The sequence below is a fragment of the Lutra lutra genome, chromosome 12 (assembly GCF_902655055.1).
Source record: "Lutra lutra chromosome 12, mLutLut1.2, whole genome shotgun sequence".
Classification (NCBI taxonomy): domain Eukaryota; kingdom Metazoa; phylum Chordata; class Mammalia; order Carnivora; family Mustelidae; genus Lutra; species Lutra lutra.
The window spans coordinates 72,932,151-72,951,030 of record NC_062289.1 but is presented as its reverse complement, the minus strand read 5'-3'; the positions used below and the strand labels follow the sequence as shown (position 1 = coordinate 72,951,030).

Sequence of the window (18,880 nt, the reverse complement as noted above, 5' to 3'; positions counted from 1 at the left end):
ATATGTAGGTTTGTTTTTCTTCCTATTATTTAAATGAATGAAGCGAACATCTTTGCATATGCCTCTTTGGGCACATATGAACAGTCTTTCTCTAGGATGAATACCAAGAAATGGCATAACTGGGCCGAAGGATAAGAACCTTTAAAATTTAAATAATGCCAAATGAAAGAAGCCAGACACAAAAGGTGCCTATTGTGTGATTCCACTTCTATAAAATGTCCAGAACAGGCAAATCCATAGAGACAGAAAGTAGATTTACTGGTTGCTAGGGGCTGGAAGGAGGAGGAAATCAGGACTTAACTGCTAATGGGTATGGGATTTCTTTTTGGCGTGATAGAAATATTCTGTAATTAGAGTGGTGATGGTTGTACAACATTTTGAATATCCTAAAACACACTGAATTGTTTGCTTAAAATGGTGAGTTTTGTGTATTTATCAGAATAAAAAACATTAAATATGTATGGCCAAATTGTCCTCGGAAAGTTTTTTCCTAATTTAACCTTTAACAACAGCATGTGAGAATACCTGTTTTTCTGCATCCTCATCAACAGTGGATACTATCAGTGTTTCAAAATTTTTGCTATTCTGACAGAAAAAGAGTTGGTTTTTTTTTTTTTTTTTAAGTATTTATTTCCTGATAACCGTGTGGGCTGAGAATCTTTTCACAGATTTACTGGTGACTGTATTTCTTTCCTCTGTGCATCAAGTGTTTACAGCTTGCCCATTTTTATACTGTATTATCTTTTTCTAATTGATTTATAGGAGTGCCATATAGTATGGGTGTTAACCTTTTGTCTTTTCTTACATATATCAGACTTGTCAATATTTTTGTGTTTTGAGTGATTTTAGAATGGTTTCACCAGCCGTTGTTATACACATGCCCTGTATTTTGTTCTGGTATTTTTATGGATTTTCATTTATAGGTTTGGATCTTTAATCCACCTGGAATTTAGTAGACAGGTGCGTGGGTAGGAATCTAACTATTTACTCTGCGTATGTATTGATCAAATCTTAAAAGATTTCTGAAATCCTGTTCAGAGCATTTGGTCTGATATTCCACGTATTTGGCAGAGGATAGTATTTCATAACCAGAAAGAACATCTGTTTAACCTAAGAATTGACTTCAAGAGTCCTTTAAATGGTGAACTCCCTTCTTGAATTTAAATTCAGTTGGTTTATATCAGGGGTGGATCCAGGTTTTGTGGGGCCTGACATTGATATAACTTAGGGGTCTTCTTTTCAATGCAAGAATACCAAATTGTGAATATAAAATTAGGGTCAAGCCCACACAGGTGCAGAGACCTCAAATCCAAACTTCATTAGTTTCAAAGTAAATTCACTCCTGGTTATGGGGTGCCTGGGTGGCACAGTCGTGTCTGCCTTCCACTCAGGTCATGATCCCAGGGTTCTGGGATCGAGCCCCACGTTGGGCTCCCTGCTCAGCAGGGAGTCTGCTTCTCCCTCTCCCACTCCTCCGCTTGTGTTCCCCCTCTTTCTGTGTCTCTCTCTGTCAAATAAATAAATAAAATATTTTAAGAAATAAAAATAAATAATAAATAAATAAATTCACTTCTGGTTATGTTATCAGACTGTATCTGTACAGCAAGGATGAGGAACAGCCATCTCTGTCTATGGAGTGGTATGACTTTCTTTTATATTAACCAACTGCCACCACTTAAGGATTTTCTCCTTCTTTTGTTTTTTAAAGAGACATTTGAGAGCAGACACAAGCATCAAGGTGGCTTTAAAAAGTTTTAAGTGGAGTTAGTCTAGTGGCGGAAGTTCTTTAAGCAGGGTCTTTGCTGCCTCTGCATTGCTCAGATGTGCTACATTTGATCACTGAAGTAGCTGGGAGCTCAGTATGATAATGTGGGTCGTTAATCTCGTAAGCCTTTGAAACCTGAATTTACAACTTTAACTTTGCATATCTGCTTACTTCTGCATTTAGAGTTTGGTCAGCACCATTAAGAGGTTTGCAAATGCGACTAACAAGGGCTTGCGTTAGCATCCTACCCCTTCAGAAATCAGAGAGGCAAACAGTGACCAATGTCATAAATAATGCAGAGGGTAACACTAGTACATTTACGTGAGCCAGGCAGTATGGAAAATGCTTCTCCAGATCATCTTCATCCTCGTCACCCTCTTACGAGGCAGCCATGCTTATGACCCTGGCTTTCCAGATGAGAAAGCTGAAGTTGAGAGAGAGGAATCCTTACTCAAGGCCTCAGAGGGATACCAGAGCAGCTCCCCATTCAAAATCTGCTAAGACTGACACTCTTATGTGACGGATGAGGAAACAGACTCAGAGGTAATACAATCTGAGTTTTTGTCTTTTGATATCAGGTTGTATTGAGTGTTGTGTATCAAGCATATTTTCACAATTTTAATTTAATAATCGGTATTATTTAATCCCCCAAAGTCCTATAAGACAAATACTGTTATTATCCCCCTTAACAGATGAAAAAAACCAAGACACAAAAGTTTCCAAGGTCCCAGCTGATAAGTGGAAAAGCTGGGACTGAACCTTTCGCATCCTGCCTCCAGAGTCAGGCTCCTACCTGTGTCCTGCAGCTCCGTCCTGAGAGAGTGCCCTTAAAACTCCATCTAGTTACTTAACTTATCACAGCCCTCAGGCCTTTGGGAGATCAAGAGAGGCCAGGTTCCTTCAGGTTTTTTTAAATGACGTGCCTAGACAGGGGTACAGAAACTGGCATATTTTAAATATTTAAGTTTGGTAAATTAATTGGTTTAACACTAAAAATGATGTGGTACAGTTCTGCTATTTGAAAGATAATGATGAGATTTTTTTTTTTTTTAAGATTTTTATTTATTTATTTGACAGAGAGAGATCACAAGTAGGCAGAGAGGCAGGCAGAGAGAGAGGAGGAAGCAGGCTCCCCGAGGAGCAGAGAGCCCAATGCGGGGCTCGATCCCAGGACCCCGAGATCACAACCCAAGCCGAAGGCAGAGGCTTAACCCACTGAGCCACCCAGGCGCCCCCCCCCCCCCCCGCATAGATTCTTTTTTTGTTGTTGTTGTTTTTTAAGATTTTATTTATTTACTTGACAGATCACAAGTAGGCAGAGAGGCAGGCAGAGGGGCGCGGGGTGGGGGGGAAGCAGGCTCTCTGCCAAGCAGAGAGCCCGATGCGGGGCTCGATCCCAGGATCCTGGGATCATGACCCGAGCCGAAGGCAGAGGCTTAACCCACTGAGCCGACCAGGCGCCCCCCATAGATTCTTAAAAAACATTAAATTTACAGTGCTTTTTAATTTTTTTTATTTCTTTTTTTTAAGATTTTATTTATTTATTTGACAGAGAGATCACAAGCAGGCAGAGAGGCAGGCAGAGAGAGAGGAGGAAGCAGGCTCCCTGCTGAGCAGAGAGCCCGATGCGGGGCTCTATCCCAGGACTCTGAGATCATGACCTGAGCCGAAGGCAGCGGCTTAACCCACTGAGCCACCCAGGCGCCCCTACAGTGCTTTTTTAGCACTGTATGGGAATGAGGCACAGTTTAAAGTTGCTGATAAACATTGTTCTATCCCAAGAGATAAGCTTTGATTTTACATTTATATGTTTATAATTTCTTCTAAAAAATGGCTTTATTTTAGGGGGCGCCTGGGAAGCTAAGTCAGTCAAGTGTCTGACTCTTGATTTTGGCTCTGGTCATGGTCTCAGGGTTGTGAGACTGAGCTCGGTGTTGGGCCAGTGCTGGGTATGGAGTCTGGGAGTCTGCCTAAGATTCCCTGCTCGCCTCCTCCTCACTGCAAGCTCATGCACACTCTCTCTCTCTCTGAAAAAAAAAAGAAAGAGCTAAGGATGCCTTCATTTTTTATTATTTCCTGGTCAGACTTAAGTTTTCTCGGAAAGAGAGGGATATTTTTTTCTTAAATCAGAAAGTGAAATTCCAAGTTATTATCCCTAAATGGTGGGTACCTTCAAATACAGGGCCCATTTCTGGCCCCGGTAGTGACTTGCTCTGTAGCTTTGGGAAAATCAGTTAACCTTTGACTCCTTAAACCTTTGACTCGTTTCTTTGTCTTTACAATGGGAATGACAACGTTGGCATCAGATTTCTCCAAAGCACTTTTCAGAGCCTGAATGAAAGGTATTAAAACTATTGCCTGCGTTATTACCAACTCCCAACCTAGAATTGGCTCCAATTACCAGCCACTTAGAAGGATTTGTAGGTAAGACTCTTATCACACATTGCTAATTACAACTTTCACAGTTGTGTTTTGTTATTTCCTTTCAAAAGCTAATGTTTTGGCAGTGACTGCTTTCTTTGTGGGTTAGAAAACAGCTACATTTCCATACAAATGTCACATAAGCACATCACCCATCCATCCCTCATGGGATTATGCAACTCTGTTCATAGATATAATCAGCTTTGTATTTTCATTCAAGGATAACAAAACAGCAAGGTTGAAATCTTGATTTGTCATCGGAACTGAATTGGAACGGAATTGCTCCCCAAGCCAGGAGGGGATAAGACATAGTCAAGCTCTTTTCAGAAATGGCAGTTGTCTCTAGAATCTCAATCGCTTGCCCTCCCTTTCTTCTTCCAGTACGGTGACTATGACCCCTCTGTTCATAAGCGTGGATTTTTGGCCCAAGAGGAATTGCTTCCAAAAAGGGTAAGAAATCAATCCCCTGTTTGGGAAAACACAGCAGAAATGTGGTCTCTGAAAAAGCTAACTGAGGGACTTGAGGGAATATTGGAAGTACACGGCGAAATCAAATAAATATTTTGTAATCAGTCTTGAGTAAAGAATGTAGAGTCTCTGTTCAGAATATTAAAAAGCAAAGGTTCATGGAGTCCGTTTGCGGTTGCCAGAGCTGGCAGGGCCTTGAATGTGATTCCTAGGGAAGAGTGTAGCAGCTTGCCTTCCGCCCAGAGAGCTGAGCTGTTTGCAGAGGGGCAGGGGGGTTAAGATGAATTGGGGGATATTGTAGTTTTTAATCCTTGGTGCTGTTCATCTTGTTCATTAGCCACAGAAGCAGGCCTTCCCACCCTTTGACTCCTCCTGATTTTATAGCCCTACTCATCTGTCTTGTGTAGTGAAGCCCTGCTTCTCACCTTTCCCTGACTTTCCCTGGTCCTTTGATGGCTTTCCTGCGGGAGGAGGCAGCAGCACACTCCGCTTGGCTGAGCTCCTCCCTCTGGGACATGCACCCCGGGAAAGAGGGGCCTCAGCTGGGTGAGGGGTGCACCTAGGCCCGAGGAAGGGTGCACCCTTCTAAGTTGTGACTCAAATTGAATGGTGCTTGTTTATACGCCCACCCCTGCAATGTGACTGGCTCTTCCTGTATGTGGCTTTGTAATAAATAGCTTTGCTGTTAAGTAAAAATGATGCATAATTATAAAAATGGCAAACAATACCCAAACTTTTTTGTGTGTGGGTTTTTTATTTTGCTCTATTTTTTGGTAGGTAATAAATCTGTATCAAATGACTCCAGAAATGTGGGAGGAGAGAATTACAGCCTGGTATGCAGAGCACCGAGGACGAGCCAGGTGAGGCTGTTGCATTATCGGTTTACAGTTCCATATGGGCTTTTTTTTTTTCCTCCGAAGAACTACAAAATTAGGACATGCTTGTTGAACAAAAGGCAGTACCCGAGGTAGTTAGAAGGAAAAGGGAGAGCTGGCCTTCAGTTTTGTGTGTCCTCCCTCTAGCGCATATGGTGTAAGATAGGCAGGAGCACAGCCTGTCCAGATGTACAGCCCCACTGCTTCCACTGGTGACTCAGTTTCATGTTAAGAATTAGAGTGTATGGATATCCCACAGCTTTTGGGTCTGTTCCTCTACTGATGACATTTGCAGTAGCTATAGATTTTTGCTTCCTGCAGTATACAGTCTAATATTGTTATATAATTAGATGAGTAGTTCTGAGGATACATTCTTTACAAGACTTGCTGAGTCAAAGGATGTGAGCATTTTGTGTTGACAGGTGCCACTAAATCGCCCTTGGTAAAGGTCGTACCTATCTACCTGCCTACCAGCAGTGTATGTGTGTGTCTTCCCCCCTCCCCCGTTTCTCTTCCCAACACTCATTTTTATCAATCTAATTTTTGTAATCTAAAAGATGAGATAATATATCTTAAGTATTTGGTAGCATTTCCCTGATCACTGTAGGAATTGATCATCTTTTCATTAGCCTTTAAAATACTTTCCTCTTCTTCAAATCAACTTCCTAGTATGTATAGGGAAAAGTGGACAATACATAAACATACCACTCAGTGAATTATCACAAAGTGTAAACACCAGGTGTAACACCAGGTGACAAGATAGCATGTGACACCCCCCACCACCAGCCATAACTCCACATCCTTCCTCCCCAAAGCTAACCACTCTTCTGATCCCTAACTCCACAGAGTAGTGGTACCTGTTTTAAGCTTTACATGAATGCCGGGGGACAACCTCTATTTTTTGTGTCTCACTTCTTTTACTCATCATATTGTGAGATTCGGGTTTGTAGTATATAACAGCAGTGAAATGCTCATTTTCATTGCTGTGCAGAACTCCACTATATTAAAGCATGAATTGTCCACTCCACTGTTGATGGACCTTGAGGGTGTCGGGCTGTCTCTTGGTTTTTGCTCTTATAAATAGCAGCAAACAGCTTTTCAGAGTAATTGTACCAATTTACATCAGCAGTGTGTGTGATTTCTAGTTGCTCCACATGCTTGCCAACACTGTGTGTTCTCTCAGGTTGAATTTTTTAAAAATTCATTTGAGAGCATTTTGAGACTGGGGAGAGGCAAGAGGGAAGGTCATCAGGAGATCCAGTTAAAATATTTCAAGAGTGTATCTATTTGGGAGTTTTCTGCAAGTCATTGCTGCTTTAAGAGCTTACTTTAAATTTGACTCACAGCTTACAAGTAGGTGACGTGGCTTGAGTTTTACAGCCCAGATAACTCTTGGCCTGACCTCTGACAACACCCAAAGAAATGAAATCAGGAAGGTAGCTCTCAGGTAGCCTGCAGAGAGAATTGTTTCAATACCAAAACCTAGGTGAAGAAAGTTCACAATCAGATAAAGCAACAACTTAAATCACATCTGCATGTACAAATCCATCCGAGGGAAGAACATAATACCACGTGCTTTTCTTGAATCCTTGAGCCGGGTGTCATTATTTACCAAGGGCAAAGCATGAAATTGAAGCCAAGAGACGCTGTAATGAATCTGTTCTCTGGCTTTTATGGGGATGGGAAATTCTGCTTGACCTCAGTGTATTTCATAGACTCAGGGCTCGGAAGAGCTGTGTTGGTGTCTGCACTGGCTGGCGTGTTCCAGCGTGCAGGTTGGCGTGCACCCGCCCTCTGTTTTCTCACTTAGCTCTGGTGACACTGTCTTTCGTTCTTCTCTCAGGGACGAAGCTGAAATGGAATATTTGAAGATAGCTCAGGACCTGGAGATGTACGGTGTGAACTACTTTGCAATCCGGGTGTGTTGAAGCCCCTTGGAGTTCCCTGTGTAGAAACAGAGACTGAATCAGAGGCAGACAGCTAAAGTGGGTTATTTCCTTATTCCAGAGTGACACTCTTTAATGGTTCAGTGGAGGACAAGAGAAGAGGAAGGGGAGAGGGTCTTACAGCCTCATTTTCTATTTTTGGACTTTAATTAGATCCTTGATAATTAAGTGTTGGTTGAGCCCCCAGGGGGACTTGGGCCTGGTCCGGTGCTCAGCAGAAACCTGTTTGAATGCTCTGAGTGTAATGTTTGATTATTTCTGACTCTGTGAGATCTGGCCCACAGGGAGCACCTGTAAATACTTTCTTCCTCCAGAGCACAAGGAGAGTAAAGCTGCTTTTATAGATTACTGATTTGTGGGTGGGACTCTCCTTCTTACTAGCAGGCTAATTGGTTTTCTATTCTGACCATTAATAGTCCCACTGTCCTCTGGGAACCCACTGCTTCTGTACCAGAGGCTTCAGTTTTCAGTCCTGGCTGGGTGGGCCCCTTCAGTGTCTTTCTCCCAAGGTTCTGCTGCTAAATGCAGGACCTGCAGGCTCCCTCTAAAGGAATTCAGGCCATTGGCTCAGCTATTCCTTTGCTGGTTCCAGACTGCAGATAAGTAGATGTTGAACAGTGGCCCACAGTGGCTGGCCTGCTTCCCTCCCCACCCCTCCTTCCTTCCTTCCTTCCTTCCTTCCTTCCTTCCTTCCTTCCTTCCTTCCTTCCTTCCTTTTTTCCTTCTTTTTTTTAGGGTGGGGAGGTGGGTGGGAGAGGGAGAGAGAATCTTAAGCAGACTCCAAGACCAATGCAGAGACATGGTATGGGGAGTTGGGATGGGGTGGGGTTGGTCCTCAATCTCAGGACCCAGAGATCATGACCTGAGCCAAAATCAGAAGTCAGATGCTTAACCAGCTGAGCCACCCAGGTGCCCCTGTGGTCCACCTTTCTTACCATAGTTATGGTTTGCTTACCTTTTTTGGGTTGCAAAAATTTTGTATGAGGGGCACCTGGGTGGCAAAGCAGGTTAAGCATCTGCCTTCAGCTTAAGTCATGATCCCAGGGTCCTGGGATTGAGCCCTCTATCGGGCTCCCTGCTCAGTCGGGAGCCTGCTTCTCCCTCTGCCTGCTGCTCCCCCCTCTGCCTGCTGCTCCCCCTGCTTGTGCTCTCTCTGTCAAATAAATAAAATCTTTAAAAAAGATTTTGTATGAAATTTGAGTAAACTGTAATACATTTTAAATAATAGCTTTCTACCTGATTTGTGTGGTTTTTTTAAAAGATTTATTTATTTATTTATTCGACAGACAGTGATCACAAGTAGGCAGAGAGGCAGGCAGAGAGAGAGGAGGAAGCAGGCTCCCTCCCGAGCAGAGAGCCCGACGTGGGGCTTGGTCCCAGGACCCCGGGATCATGACCCGAGCCAAAGGCAGAGGCTTTAACCCACTGAGCCACCCAGGTGCCCCTGATTTGTTTTCTAAATACAGACTTTTAAAAAACGGATTAGTTTGTATAAAATTACACTGGCAAATTTTGTTATTTCACATAGTAAACAAGTGCCTAAAAGATTTTCGATAATAATGCAAAAGGTTATTTTCTTAAGTTTTACTAATTTCTATTTACTAATTGTCTGGTTTGTTTAAGGGCAGGCTAGTTTAACACATTTCTGTGGTTTTGGCAACATAACTCCTCTTGGCCCATATGTCCACCATCTAGATTTTAGAAAAGTAGTGTTTTACAGCTCTTAAAAAACAGTGTATTAGGAAATATTTCTACAGCAGTCAGACTAAAATACACAATTGTGTGTGTGTTTTGTGTTACACAGTAGACACAGCCGATAGATATTTTAGTATCTTTTGTGTTCGAGTTCCTGTGATTTCACATCAACTAAGGAACTTAAGTGCTTAAAACAATTGAAGAGACTGCTTGAGCCTTGCCTCTCTGTTTATTCTGTAGAAGTGTTGGGGGTCATGATAGGAATCGAAGGGTAGAACCCTTTTTTTAAAATAATTTGAACCAGGCACAAACGTAATGAAATCTCTCCTTTTCCAAAATGTACTGTAGCACTTAAAAGTACAAAGCCTCACTTATGTAAATGCAGTACTTTAAGAGCTTTGCAGACTAGGAGGAATCTCTTTTAGTGTTTGGTAAGAGCGCCTGAATTGAGGAGTGTTAGAAGGACTAAAAGATACATCTTGGAGCACTCACTTGTCCACCTGACTGGTTCGATGTCCTAGTTGTCAGCAACGGGTCAAGCGCTTTAGGTCCTTGTTCAGGGAGCTTCCTTCCACCACCACTCAAGGGACACACTACACAGCGTAGGTGACTGGGCCTCCAGCCTGAGGAGGTAGTCTCCAGGCCCATAGCTGGGTCAGTGACCTGAGGGTGAAGGGCACTTGTCCTCTGTCTACTCTGACTGCCAACAAATGTATATGCCAGCAGTTAAATTTTCATAGAGCTTTATTGAGGTATAATTTATTTTTTAAAGATTTATTTATTTATTAGAGAGAGAGCATGGTGGGAGGAGAGAGGGAGAGGGAGAGAATCTCAAGCAGACTCCCCACTGAGCACAGAGCCCTACCTGTGGCTTCATCCCAGGACCCTGAGATCATGAGCTGAGCCAAAACCAAGGGTCGGATGCTTAACTGACTGAGCCACTCAGGCACCCCAAGGTATCATTTATATACAATTCATTTTGGTATATTTTTTTCCAACATCCTATTATAAATAATTTCAAACATATAAGAAAGTTGAATTTTACAGTGGATACCCATATATACCCACTTATAAGTTCTTTAATTAACATTTTACTATATTTGCTTTATCACACTGAGAATACATTTTAACATAGAACCATTTGATCCCAGCACTTTGATCCCAACTTTCTTTCTGGTGGGGCACCTAGGTGGCTCAGTTGGTTAGACATCCGACTCTTGATCTCAGGGTCATGAGTTCAAGCCCCATGTTGGGCTCCACTTTGGGCATAGAGCCTACTTAAAAAAAAATTTTTTTTTTTCTTTCTGGTAGTACAACTACATTTTCTTTTACTGCAAGAGAGATTCAATCCTACAGGTCTTTATTCTACATCTATGATAGCCTGGTTATAATAGTCTCCCCCGCGGATGCCTGCAACTGTGAATAGTACCAAACCCTATATATACTATGGCTTTTTTTCTTATATATGCATACCTGTGATAAGTTTAATTTATAAATTAGGCACAATGTAAGAAATTAACAATAACAATAAAAAACGTTATAACAGTGTACTCTAATAAAAGTTATGTGAACGCGTTCTCTCTCTCTTAAAACATCTTACTGTACTACTCACCCTTCTTAGGATGATGTGAGATGATAAAGTGTCTACATGATGAGATGAAGTGAGGTGACTGATTTAGGTGTTACAGTGTAGCATTAAGCTACTACTGACCTGACAGTAACTCAGAAGGAGAATCATCTGCCTCCAGACCTTGTAACCAAAACCGTAGAAAGCCAAACCACAGATAAGGGGGCGGGGGACGACCACTGTGTTTAACTGGAGGTAACAGTGCTTAGGTGGCTACGACTAAAGCCATCGAGCCGGTAACAGAAGCCCCCTGTGATCCCTCTCCGGGACATGAGTCATGAGAATGGTATTTTGTCTCTGCCTGCCCCAGTTCAGGAAGCTGGAGGCCCCCTGGGTTACACAGCAGCTGTGACTTCTGTTGGGACCTGTTGGAACTTGTCACATATAATAGTGTGTGCCAGGTTCTTTGGGAAGTTGAATAAAATCTCAGACTTCCGCTGGAGCTGATGGTCGCTGCTCTTGATTGAATCTACAGAATAAAAAGGGCACCGAGTTGCTGCTTGGAGTGGATGCTCTGGGGCTTCACATCTATGACCCTGAGAACAGGCTGACCCCCAAGATCTCCTTCCCGTGGAATGAAATCCGAAACATCTCTTACAGCGACAAGGAGGTAGGACGTGCTTCGCATGCAGACCCGCCAGCAGTGCCGCTCTCGGGCTTTCCCCGTCTCTCCTCCTCGCTGTAGCGGTCCCCAGCCAGACTGCTCCTTGTTACCAGTAAAATCCTTTAATCCCCAGGCTTTGGGTTTGGGGTTGTTGTTTTCTGTTTAGAGAATGGTATCAGCATCCTTTATTCAAATGGCATCGCTAAACCCCTCCTGCTGACTAACAAGAGGCTGGGGAGCTCAGCTTGTCCAGAAGAACCTCCAAAGAATAGTGAACAAACCAGAAAGTAACTTTTTATTGTTACTTGCCTTGCTATTTCTAGTGAGAAATTTGCTGTGTATATTTAAATGTGGGGGACATTAAGTCCTTTCTCAGTGTCCAGTGCTTGATACATGTGGGGATATCTATCTATCTATCTATCTATCCACCTGTCTGTCTCTGTGTGTCACAGCAATGATACAAATAAGGCTATCAGAACTACTTGTGAAAATCTGAGAATAATTCAGTTCGAATAACTTGGCTGAACATGCTAAGTTAGAAGTCAGATATTTCAATGCAGAATGGTGACCTTTCCCAAACACTGTCATCTTATGTTCATTTCTTCACTCGTTTGTTCTTTGTTAATTTTCAAGGAATTATCAAGCATCTGCTTTGTGTTAGGTTTTGTAACAAAGATGTAGGAAATCCAGTCTCAGCCCTCAGGGACGTTAGAGTCAAGCAAGGCCCTGACTGATGGTGCAGGTGATGGTGACCCAGTGCGTTTCTGTTTTACCACTCACGGGTGCTCTCACCCCAACTCTGATTCCTTCTCCCAAAAACATGCAGCAAGATTAGGGGCCGGGTTTGGGGTGTCTGTGCTGTATCAGGGAGTGGAGCTGCGGAGGAATCAGGCAAGCTGTGATCTGTGAGGGGACTAGCAGGGGCTGAGCTCCATGTTCCCTGAAGTCCTGGCCCCGGGGTGGGGTGGGGGGCTTTGGTGGTGTAGGGTGCAGAGCATGAGTCCTGAGAACACAGGGAACTGGGCAGAAGGCAGCGGGCCCGGATGGTGCTCAGTGACGTATTGGCGTTGGCAGAGCTGGGAAGCCAAGTGTGGAGTGAGGAACGGTAACGTCAGACTTGTGTGGAGCCCCCACCAGAACAGATTTCCTGTTTTCCCTTCCCTAATAGCAACTCGAGAAAGGGAACCCCAGGCTCCTGGTTTCCAGTAATGTGGTTGAGATCTCCTTGGCCATGCTTGATGAGACAGATCGAGCTGCTTAATTCAAAACATGCTGGCTCTTGAATTTTCTGTAAGTAGCCCAGAAGAGCAGCACTTAGGTATTTCTTTTTTAAAGTACTTCAGTTGAACGATCCCCGTGACTTAAAGCAGTAGGTATGCTATGGCGTGGTAGTTTTTCATCTCTAATTTCATAAAGTCTGTTTACTGCATATCCACGCATTCGTGTGCTAAAGGCTCCCAAGACACTCATTTTTCACAGAATCCAAGGCTTCAAGTCTCCCCTAGTACGGCCTGACACAATAAACCCTAATATACCCTCTCCAGGGGCAGGGTGCCATCATGTTCCATCACGTCAATAACTCAGGCAGTAAGAGGACCTCAAGCTGACTTGACATAATAGGAAGTAGTCTTAGTAGTTATGCATGACAGCTGTGCTGCCAAAACAGAAATGTTGGTTTATTTTAAGTGATCCATTGATTCTTTGTGCACGTCCCAACCCAGCACATAGCCTGTGGTTTCCCCACTACTTGTGGTTTCCCACTGACAGCTCCGGGGTTTGACTTCAAAGCCAAAAATAAGCTCACGAAATTTACAAATAACCTACACGAAAGCAATAGTGCTTCCAAGTTGGCTTGACCAAAAGCTAACCGAAGGATCATTTTCCTCGGTGTGCTGACTCCTCCTCGGACAAAATAAACATGCGAAAGACATACCCAAGAATTTATCTCCACAGACGTATTTTTATCTGCTTAGCACATCTTTCTCGGGAATAGGTACTCATTTTTTTTCAGTGCGTCTTTGCAAGCGAGGATCCGACTGGTCTGAGCAGGAATGGTTGAGAACAGCAGTTGCCATTTGTTCTTCTTATGCTTCCGTGCCTAGCAGTCTGGTCCTGGGATCTCCTACTTGGCTACCACTCTCTCCTTACTCAGCTTTCTCTCCCCTTTGATTTCAGGACCAGTTTCCCTCTTCTACCACAGTCTGGTCTTCACACTTTATTCCTTTTATTAATAGCTTTCAGCTGAGAATCCCCATGTTCAGAACCCGGAGTGATGACCTGTGTGCTGCCCCATCAAACCCCAGCCTACCTGCCTTCCTCCCAGTCTGAGCTCATGACAGCATAGTCATCAGAGAGCTAATAACGTCTCTCTCTCTCTCTCTCTCTCACATACACACACACACAGCTCATTTCCTTATCTCCCCCTCATTTCTGTTGCTTGCCCTGTCCCGAATGGCCCTCCTTCCGACCTTTTAACTTCCCTCTCATACTCTTTTTGTGTCTGACCAGCTGAAGTTTCCCTCCTACTTATGGTAGGAGGGAACCCCCATGACATTTGTGATTTGTGCTTCCCAATGAGGCACTAATAGATGATGTAATTTCTCGAGTAACTGACCGTCATATGTCTGGTTCCAGCTAGATGGTGAGCTTCCTGAAGGCAGAACTGGGCCTGCGGGTCTGCAATAGGCTTCCCATTTGTTGGCCTCACAGTGGGGCCCACTGAAGGCTGGCGTTTCAGGTTCCTAAGCCTAAGATGGTGCTGACAGCACACCTTCCAGGATCCTGGACTTCCACAGCCCCAGACTTGGCGCCCTCAGCCGCTTGTGATTTACCATGGTTTAGTGCCCAGGCACCAGGAAGCCAGGACAAGGCAGAACAGCCCCGTGCTGGATCTTTGCCAGCTTGGTTGCTGCTTTTGTGGAATTTCCCAGTTGGTGCTCACACTCTAGGCTGTGAGACTGAAACTGTTTTCTGCTTCCTTCTTTCAGTTTACTATTAAGCCATTGGATAAGAAAATCGATGTCTTCAAATTTAACTCCTCAAAGCTTCGTGTTAATAAGCTGGTAAGTTGAGATCCCGGTTTTTGTTACTGATAACTGTAGTTTTTCTGAGATACCTTTTTCTGAGTGCTTTTTTTTTTTTTTAAAGATTTTTTATTTATTTGTTTGACAGAGAGAAACAGTGCAGGGGGAGTGGGAGAGCGAGAAGCAGGCTTCCAGCCAAGCCAAAAGCCCAATGTGGGGCTTGATCCCAGGACCCTGGGATCATGACCTGAGCCGAAGGCAGACGCTTAACGACTGAGCCACCCAGGTGCCCCCTGAGTGCCTTTTTTGAGAGAGTATCAGAGTAACCTCGAGGGAAGTGTAGAAGGATACCTCACCTGCTACACGCTTTTCCAGTAGACCTTGAAAGACTCTTCCCTTTAGCTTAACCTAACGAGTCAAACCTAGATTTTGTGATGTGGAATTTTTTTTTTAAAGATTTTATTTATTTATTTGACAGAGACTGTGAGAGAGGGAATACAAGCAGGGGGAGTGGGAGAAGGAGAAGCAGGCTTCCTGCTGAGCAGGGAGCCTGATGCGGGCCTCGATCCCAGGACTCTGGGATCATGACCTGAGCCGAAGGCAGACACTTAACAACTGAGCCACTCAGGTGCCCATGATGTGAAATTTTTAAAAATTATTTTTATGGAGGTACTTTATACATATAAAAGGATAAGTATGTGAATTAGGTGTAAAAAGAGGCAAAAATGAACATCTACGTACCCACTACCCAGCTTTAAGAAACAACACACTTCCAGTACTGTTAGAACCCCTCATGTTAGCATCCCCATGGCTCCCCCCCCCCACCTCCCCAAGGGTGATCACTGTTCTAAGCTGTGTGCCTATTATTCCCTTGCTTTTCCTCAGAACTTGACTTCATATATAGCAAAATGAATATACTGTTAAGTTTTGTGAACTTTTGAAATATACCAAGTGCTATCAACTGTCTGTGTTCTTCTGTCGCCTTTTTGCATGCATTATTATTTTCTGAGGTGTATCTCTGTTGATGCTTTAAGATACGATCCCTTTATTTTCATTGCTATATAGTATTCCTTTTATGGATATGTGTGTGTGTGTGTGTGTGTGTGTGTGTGTGTGTGTGTATGTATTTGTCATTCTTCTATTCATGAATAATTACTTTTTACTTCTCTGCCATTTTAACCAGGCTGTTGCGAACATTCTTGTACCTGCCTCCTGCAACAGTTTCTCTAGAGAGTATCTGCTTAGGAGTACAGATGCAAGGCTGTAGTGTATGTCCAAATTCAAGATTATACCATGTTGTTTTCCAGAGAAGGTGAATTAATTGGCAGATCCCATGCAGTGGGTGCAACTTCCTTTTTTGAGTCTTCCGTGCTTATATTATCAGCCTTTGAAATTTTTTGTCACTCTTGTGCATATGAGATAGTATCTCAGTGCAAGTTAATGTGCATCTATCTATTTACTAATGAAGTTGAACATCTTTTTGTATATTTTTTGGTCAAGCTTATTGTCTTTTTTTAATTTAAATTTAATAATTAACATGTCATTTGTCTATAATAATTAACATATTTGTTTCAGGGGTACAGGTCTGTGATTCATCAGTCTTGTATATAATACCCAGTGCTCATTACAACACACGTCCTCCCCGAGCTCATTGTCTCTTTTGTCAAGCACTTGTTTCATGCCCTTCCATCATCATTTTCCGGGATGTTTGTACTCTTTATTGGTTATATCTTCTCCCAGCCTGTGGCTTGTTTTCCCTCCTTTTTTAATGTCTTAACAAAGAATGTTTGATTTTAATATAGACAAATATATACATCTTTTCCTTAATCCTTTGTACTGTTTGTGTCTTGTTTGACATCTTTATCCTATGATCATAAAGATATTCTTCTACATTCTCTCTCTCTTTTTTTTTTAAAGATTTTATTTATTTATTTGACAGACAGAGATCACAAATAGGCAGAGAGGCAGGCAGAGAGAGAGAGGGGGAAGCAGGCTCTCTTCTGAGCAGAGAGCCCGATGCTGGGCTTGATCCCAGGACTCCGGGATCATGACTTGAGCCGAAGGCAGAGGCTTTAACCCACTGAGCCACCCAGGCGCCCCTCTTCTACATTCTCTTAAAAAATTTCAAGGGTTTAGGCTTCACATTTAAATCTTTAATCTGGGGCACCTGGGTGGCTCAGTGGGTTAAGCCTCTGCCTTCAGCTCATGTCATGATCCCAGGGTCCTGGGATTGAGCCTGCATAGGGCTCTCTGCTCAGCAGGGAGTCTGCTTCCCCCTCTCTCTCTGCCTGCCTCTCTGCCTACCTGTGATCTCTGTCAAATAAATAAGTAAATAAAATCTTAATAAATAAATATATAAATCTTTTTTTTTTTTTAAAGATTTTATTTATTTATTTGACAGAGAGAAATCACAAGTAAGCAGAGAGGCAGGCAGAGAGAGAGGAGGAAGCAGGCTCCCCGCTGAGCAGAAAGCCCGATGTGGGGCTCGAACCCAGGACCCGGGATCATGACCTGAGCCGAAGGCAGCGGCTTAACCCACTGAGCCACCCAGGCGCCCCATAAATATATAAATCTTTAATCCGGGGCGCCTGGATGGCTCAGTGGGTTAAGCCGCTGCCTTCGGCTCAGGTCATGATCTCAGGGTCCTGGGATTGAACCCCGCATCGGGCTCCCTGCTTGGAGGGAAGCCTGCTTCTCCCTCTCCCATTCCTCTGCTTGTGTTCCCTCTCTCGCTGTGTCTCTCTCTGTCAAATAAATAAATAAAATCTTTAAAAAAAAAAAATGTTTAATCCTTCTGTTTTTTGTGTATGGTGTAAGGGAGGGGCCCAGCTTCTTTTTCTCCACGTGAATCACCTGTTGTCCCAGCCCAATCTATTGAATGAACTTTCCTACCCTCCCTCCTCTGCAGAGCTACATCTTAGGAGAATGAGATACAGCCAGAAGACATGCAGAAGTGTCATCTGTTCCTCTCCTCACTTGTGATTTTTGCCCCCCTGGCATCCTTAAGGCACCTCCGTTTTGCCTGAGCAGAGAGCCCTGGAGGCCGTTAGTAGGGAGGGCCTCACTGTTTCACTCCGTGCTTTATTTCTCAGGTTTCCTGCTGACCCCAAGAGCCCCGAAACCAAGACACCATAGGGCTAGTGAGCTGGTAGGCAGTGAAGTAAATTTCTGGCTTTAACATTGCCACTGCTTCCAACCACAGATTCTCCAGCTCTGTATCGGGAACCATGACCTTTTTATGAGGAGAAGGAAGGCCGATTCTTTGGAAGTTCAGCAGATGAAAGCCCAGGCCAGGGAGGAGAAGGCTAGAAAGCAGGTGAGCAAGACCGTATCTGAACCACCATTGTCACTGCTTCGTGGTCTTGGCCTGGGAGGTGAGCAGCAGTCATGGGCTGACAGGTGTCGTTCAGCCATAGGTATACCTTCTCTCATTTTATCTCTGTTGGATCTTCACTGGCTGATGCCCAGCCAATGGGGTGTCTGCTCTGAAATGAGGAATAAACTCTGACAGCATATGTAAAAGAAACATTTCTAGTATTTCCCCACTTAAGTAAGTGAAGTGTGATTAATGCAGGCTTGGGAAGGGATAGGCAAGCCTGTGTCCATCCATCTGTCCATCCGTCTGTCCGTCCATCCATCCATCCATCCACTCATAGTCTGTCCACCTAGCTAGCTTGCTTTCTTTCTGCCTGCCTGTCTCCTTTGCCCAGCCTTGTCCTTTTCTAATTAGATGGTGATAGAATGCACAGCAGCGTCTCGTGCTTGCTGAGGGAATGCTAATTAGACTCCGGCCCCACTTCCCTGCCACAGGTCAGCCCAGGCGGCATGTTGCCCATGGTGGGAGGTGCTGGGAGTGCTTATCAGCAGACTGGACAGTCTGCATCATTGTTTTCTACTCACAAATCATGTCGACTCACCGAAATCCACACAACTAATCTGAGCCTCGCTGCCGAGAATATCCACTGTGGTTTTGGACCAACTCCTAGACAGAGTAGCAGCAGCTGCAGTCAGCTGCCCTCAGGACTTGCAGACTCAGAGGTGTAATCATTAGTCTGTGTGCAGCTCTCTGATGTGGGGACTCCGGTGAGGCTGGCTCCCTGCCCTGAGATTTGGAACGAAATGCCCAGTTTGAGCCAGCATGCCTTCAGCGTTCCATCCCTTTGCTCTGTGAGACGACAGACTGTTTGGGCTGCTTTGGGGGCCACGGTGGTAGAGTGGGTTTTCTTGGACAAAGAAATACTCCTGAGCCAGCACGGGTCTAGGTGGCAACTTCAAGAAGGGCCTTCTTTGACCTCTTTTCAGATGAGCAAAGCTTAGAAGTAAGAGATCTGAAAACGGCAATGAGTGCGACAGCCTTGGAGCTGTTGGCAGAGAATAGAATGCACACGGCCCTGGCCTGCACTGCTTGTAGAACACCAGAGACATGTCCCTGGCATCTGGCAGCCACAGGCCGAGG

At 44.0% G+C, this 18,880-nt stretch overlaps 1 protein-coding gene across 6 annotated transcripts in view; it reads left to right on the top strand.

Moving 5' to 3' along the window:
- The window catches only part of NF2 (NF2, moesin-ezrin-radixin like (MERLIN) tumor suppressor), a 79,716-nt gene that overhangs the window by 36,098 nt on the left and 24,738 nt on the right, over positions 1-18,880 (top strand). For all 6 annotated transcript variants that reach the window (XM_047696728.1, XM_047696727.1, XM_047696724.1 and 3 more), the window contains 6 exons: positions 4,568-4,636; positions 5,432-5,514; positions 7,373-7,448; positions 11,273-11,407; positions 14,389-14,463; positions 17,627-17,740. In XM_047696728.1, coding sequence (XP_047552684.1) covers positions 4,568-4,636; positions 5,432-5,514; positions 7,373-7,448; positions 11,273-11,407; positions 14,389-14,463; positions 17,627-17,740 — 552 coding nt within the window. The remainder of the gene's footprint in view (positions 1-4,567; positions 4,637-5,431; positions 5,515-7,372; positions 7,449-11,272; positions 11,408-14,388; positions 14,464-17,626; positions 17,741-18,880) is intronic.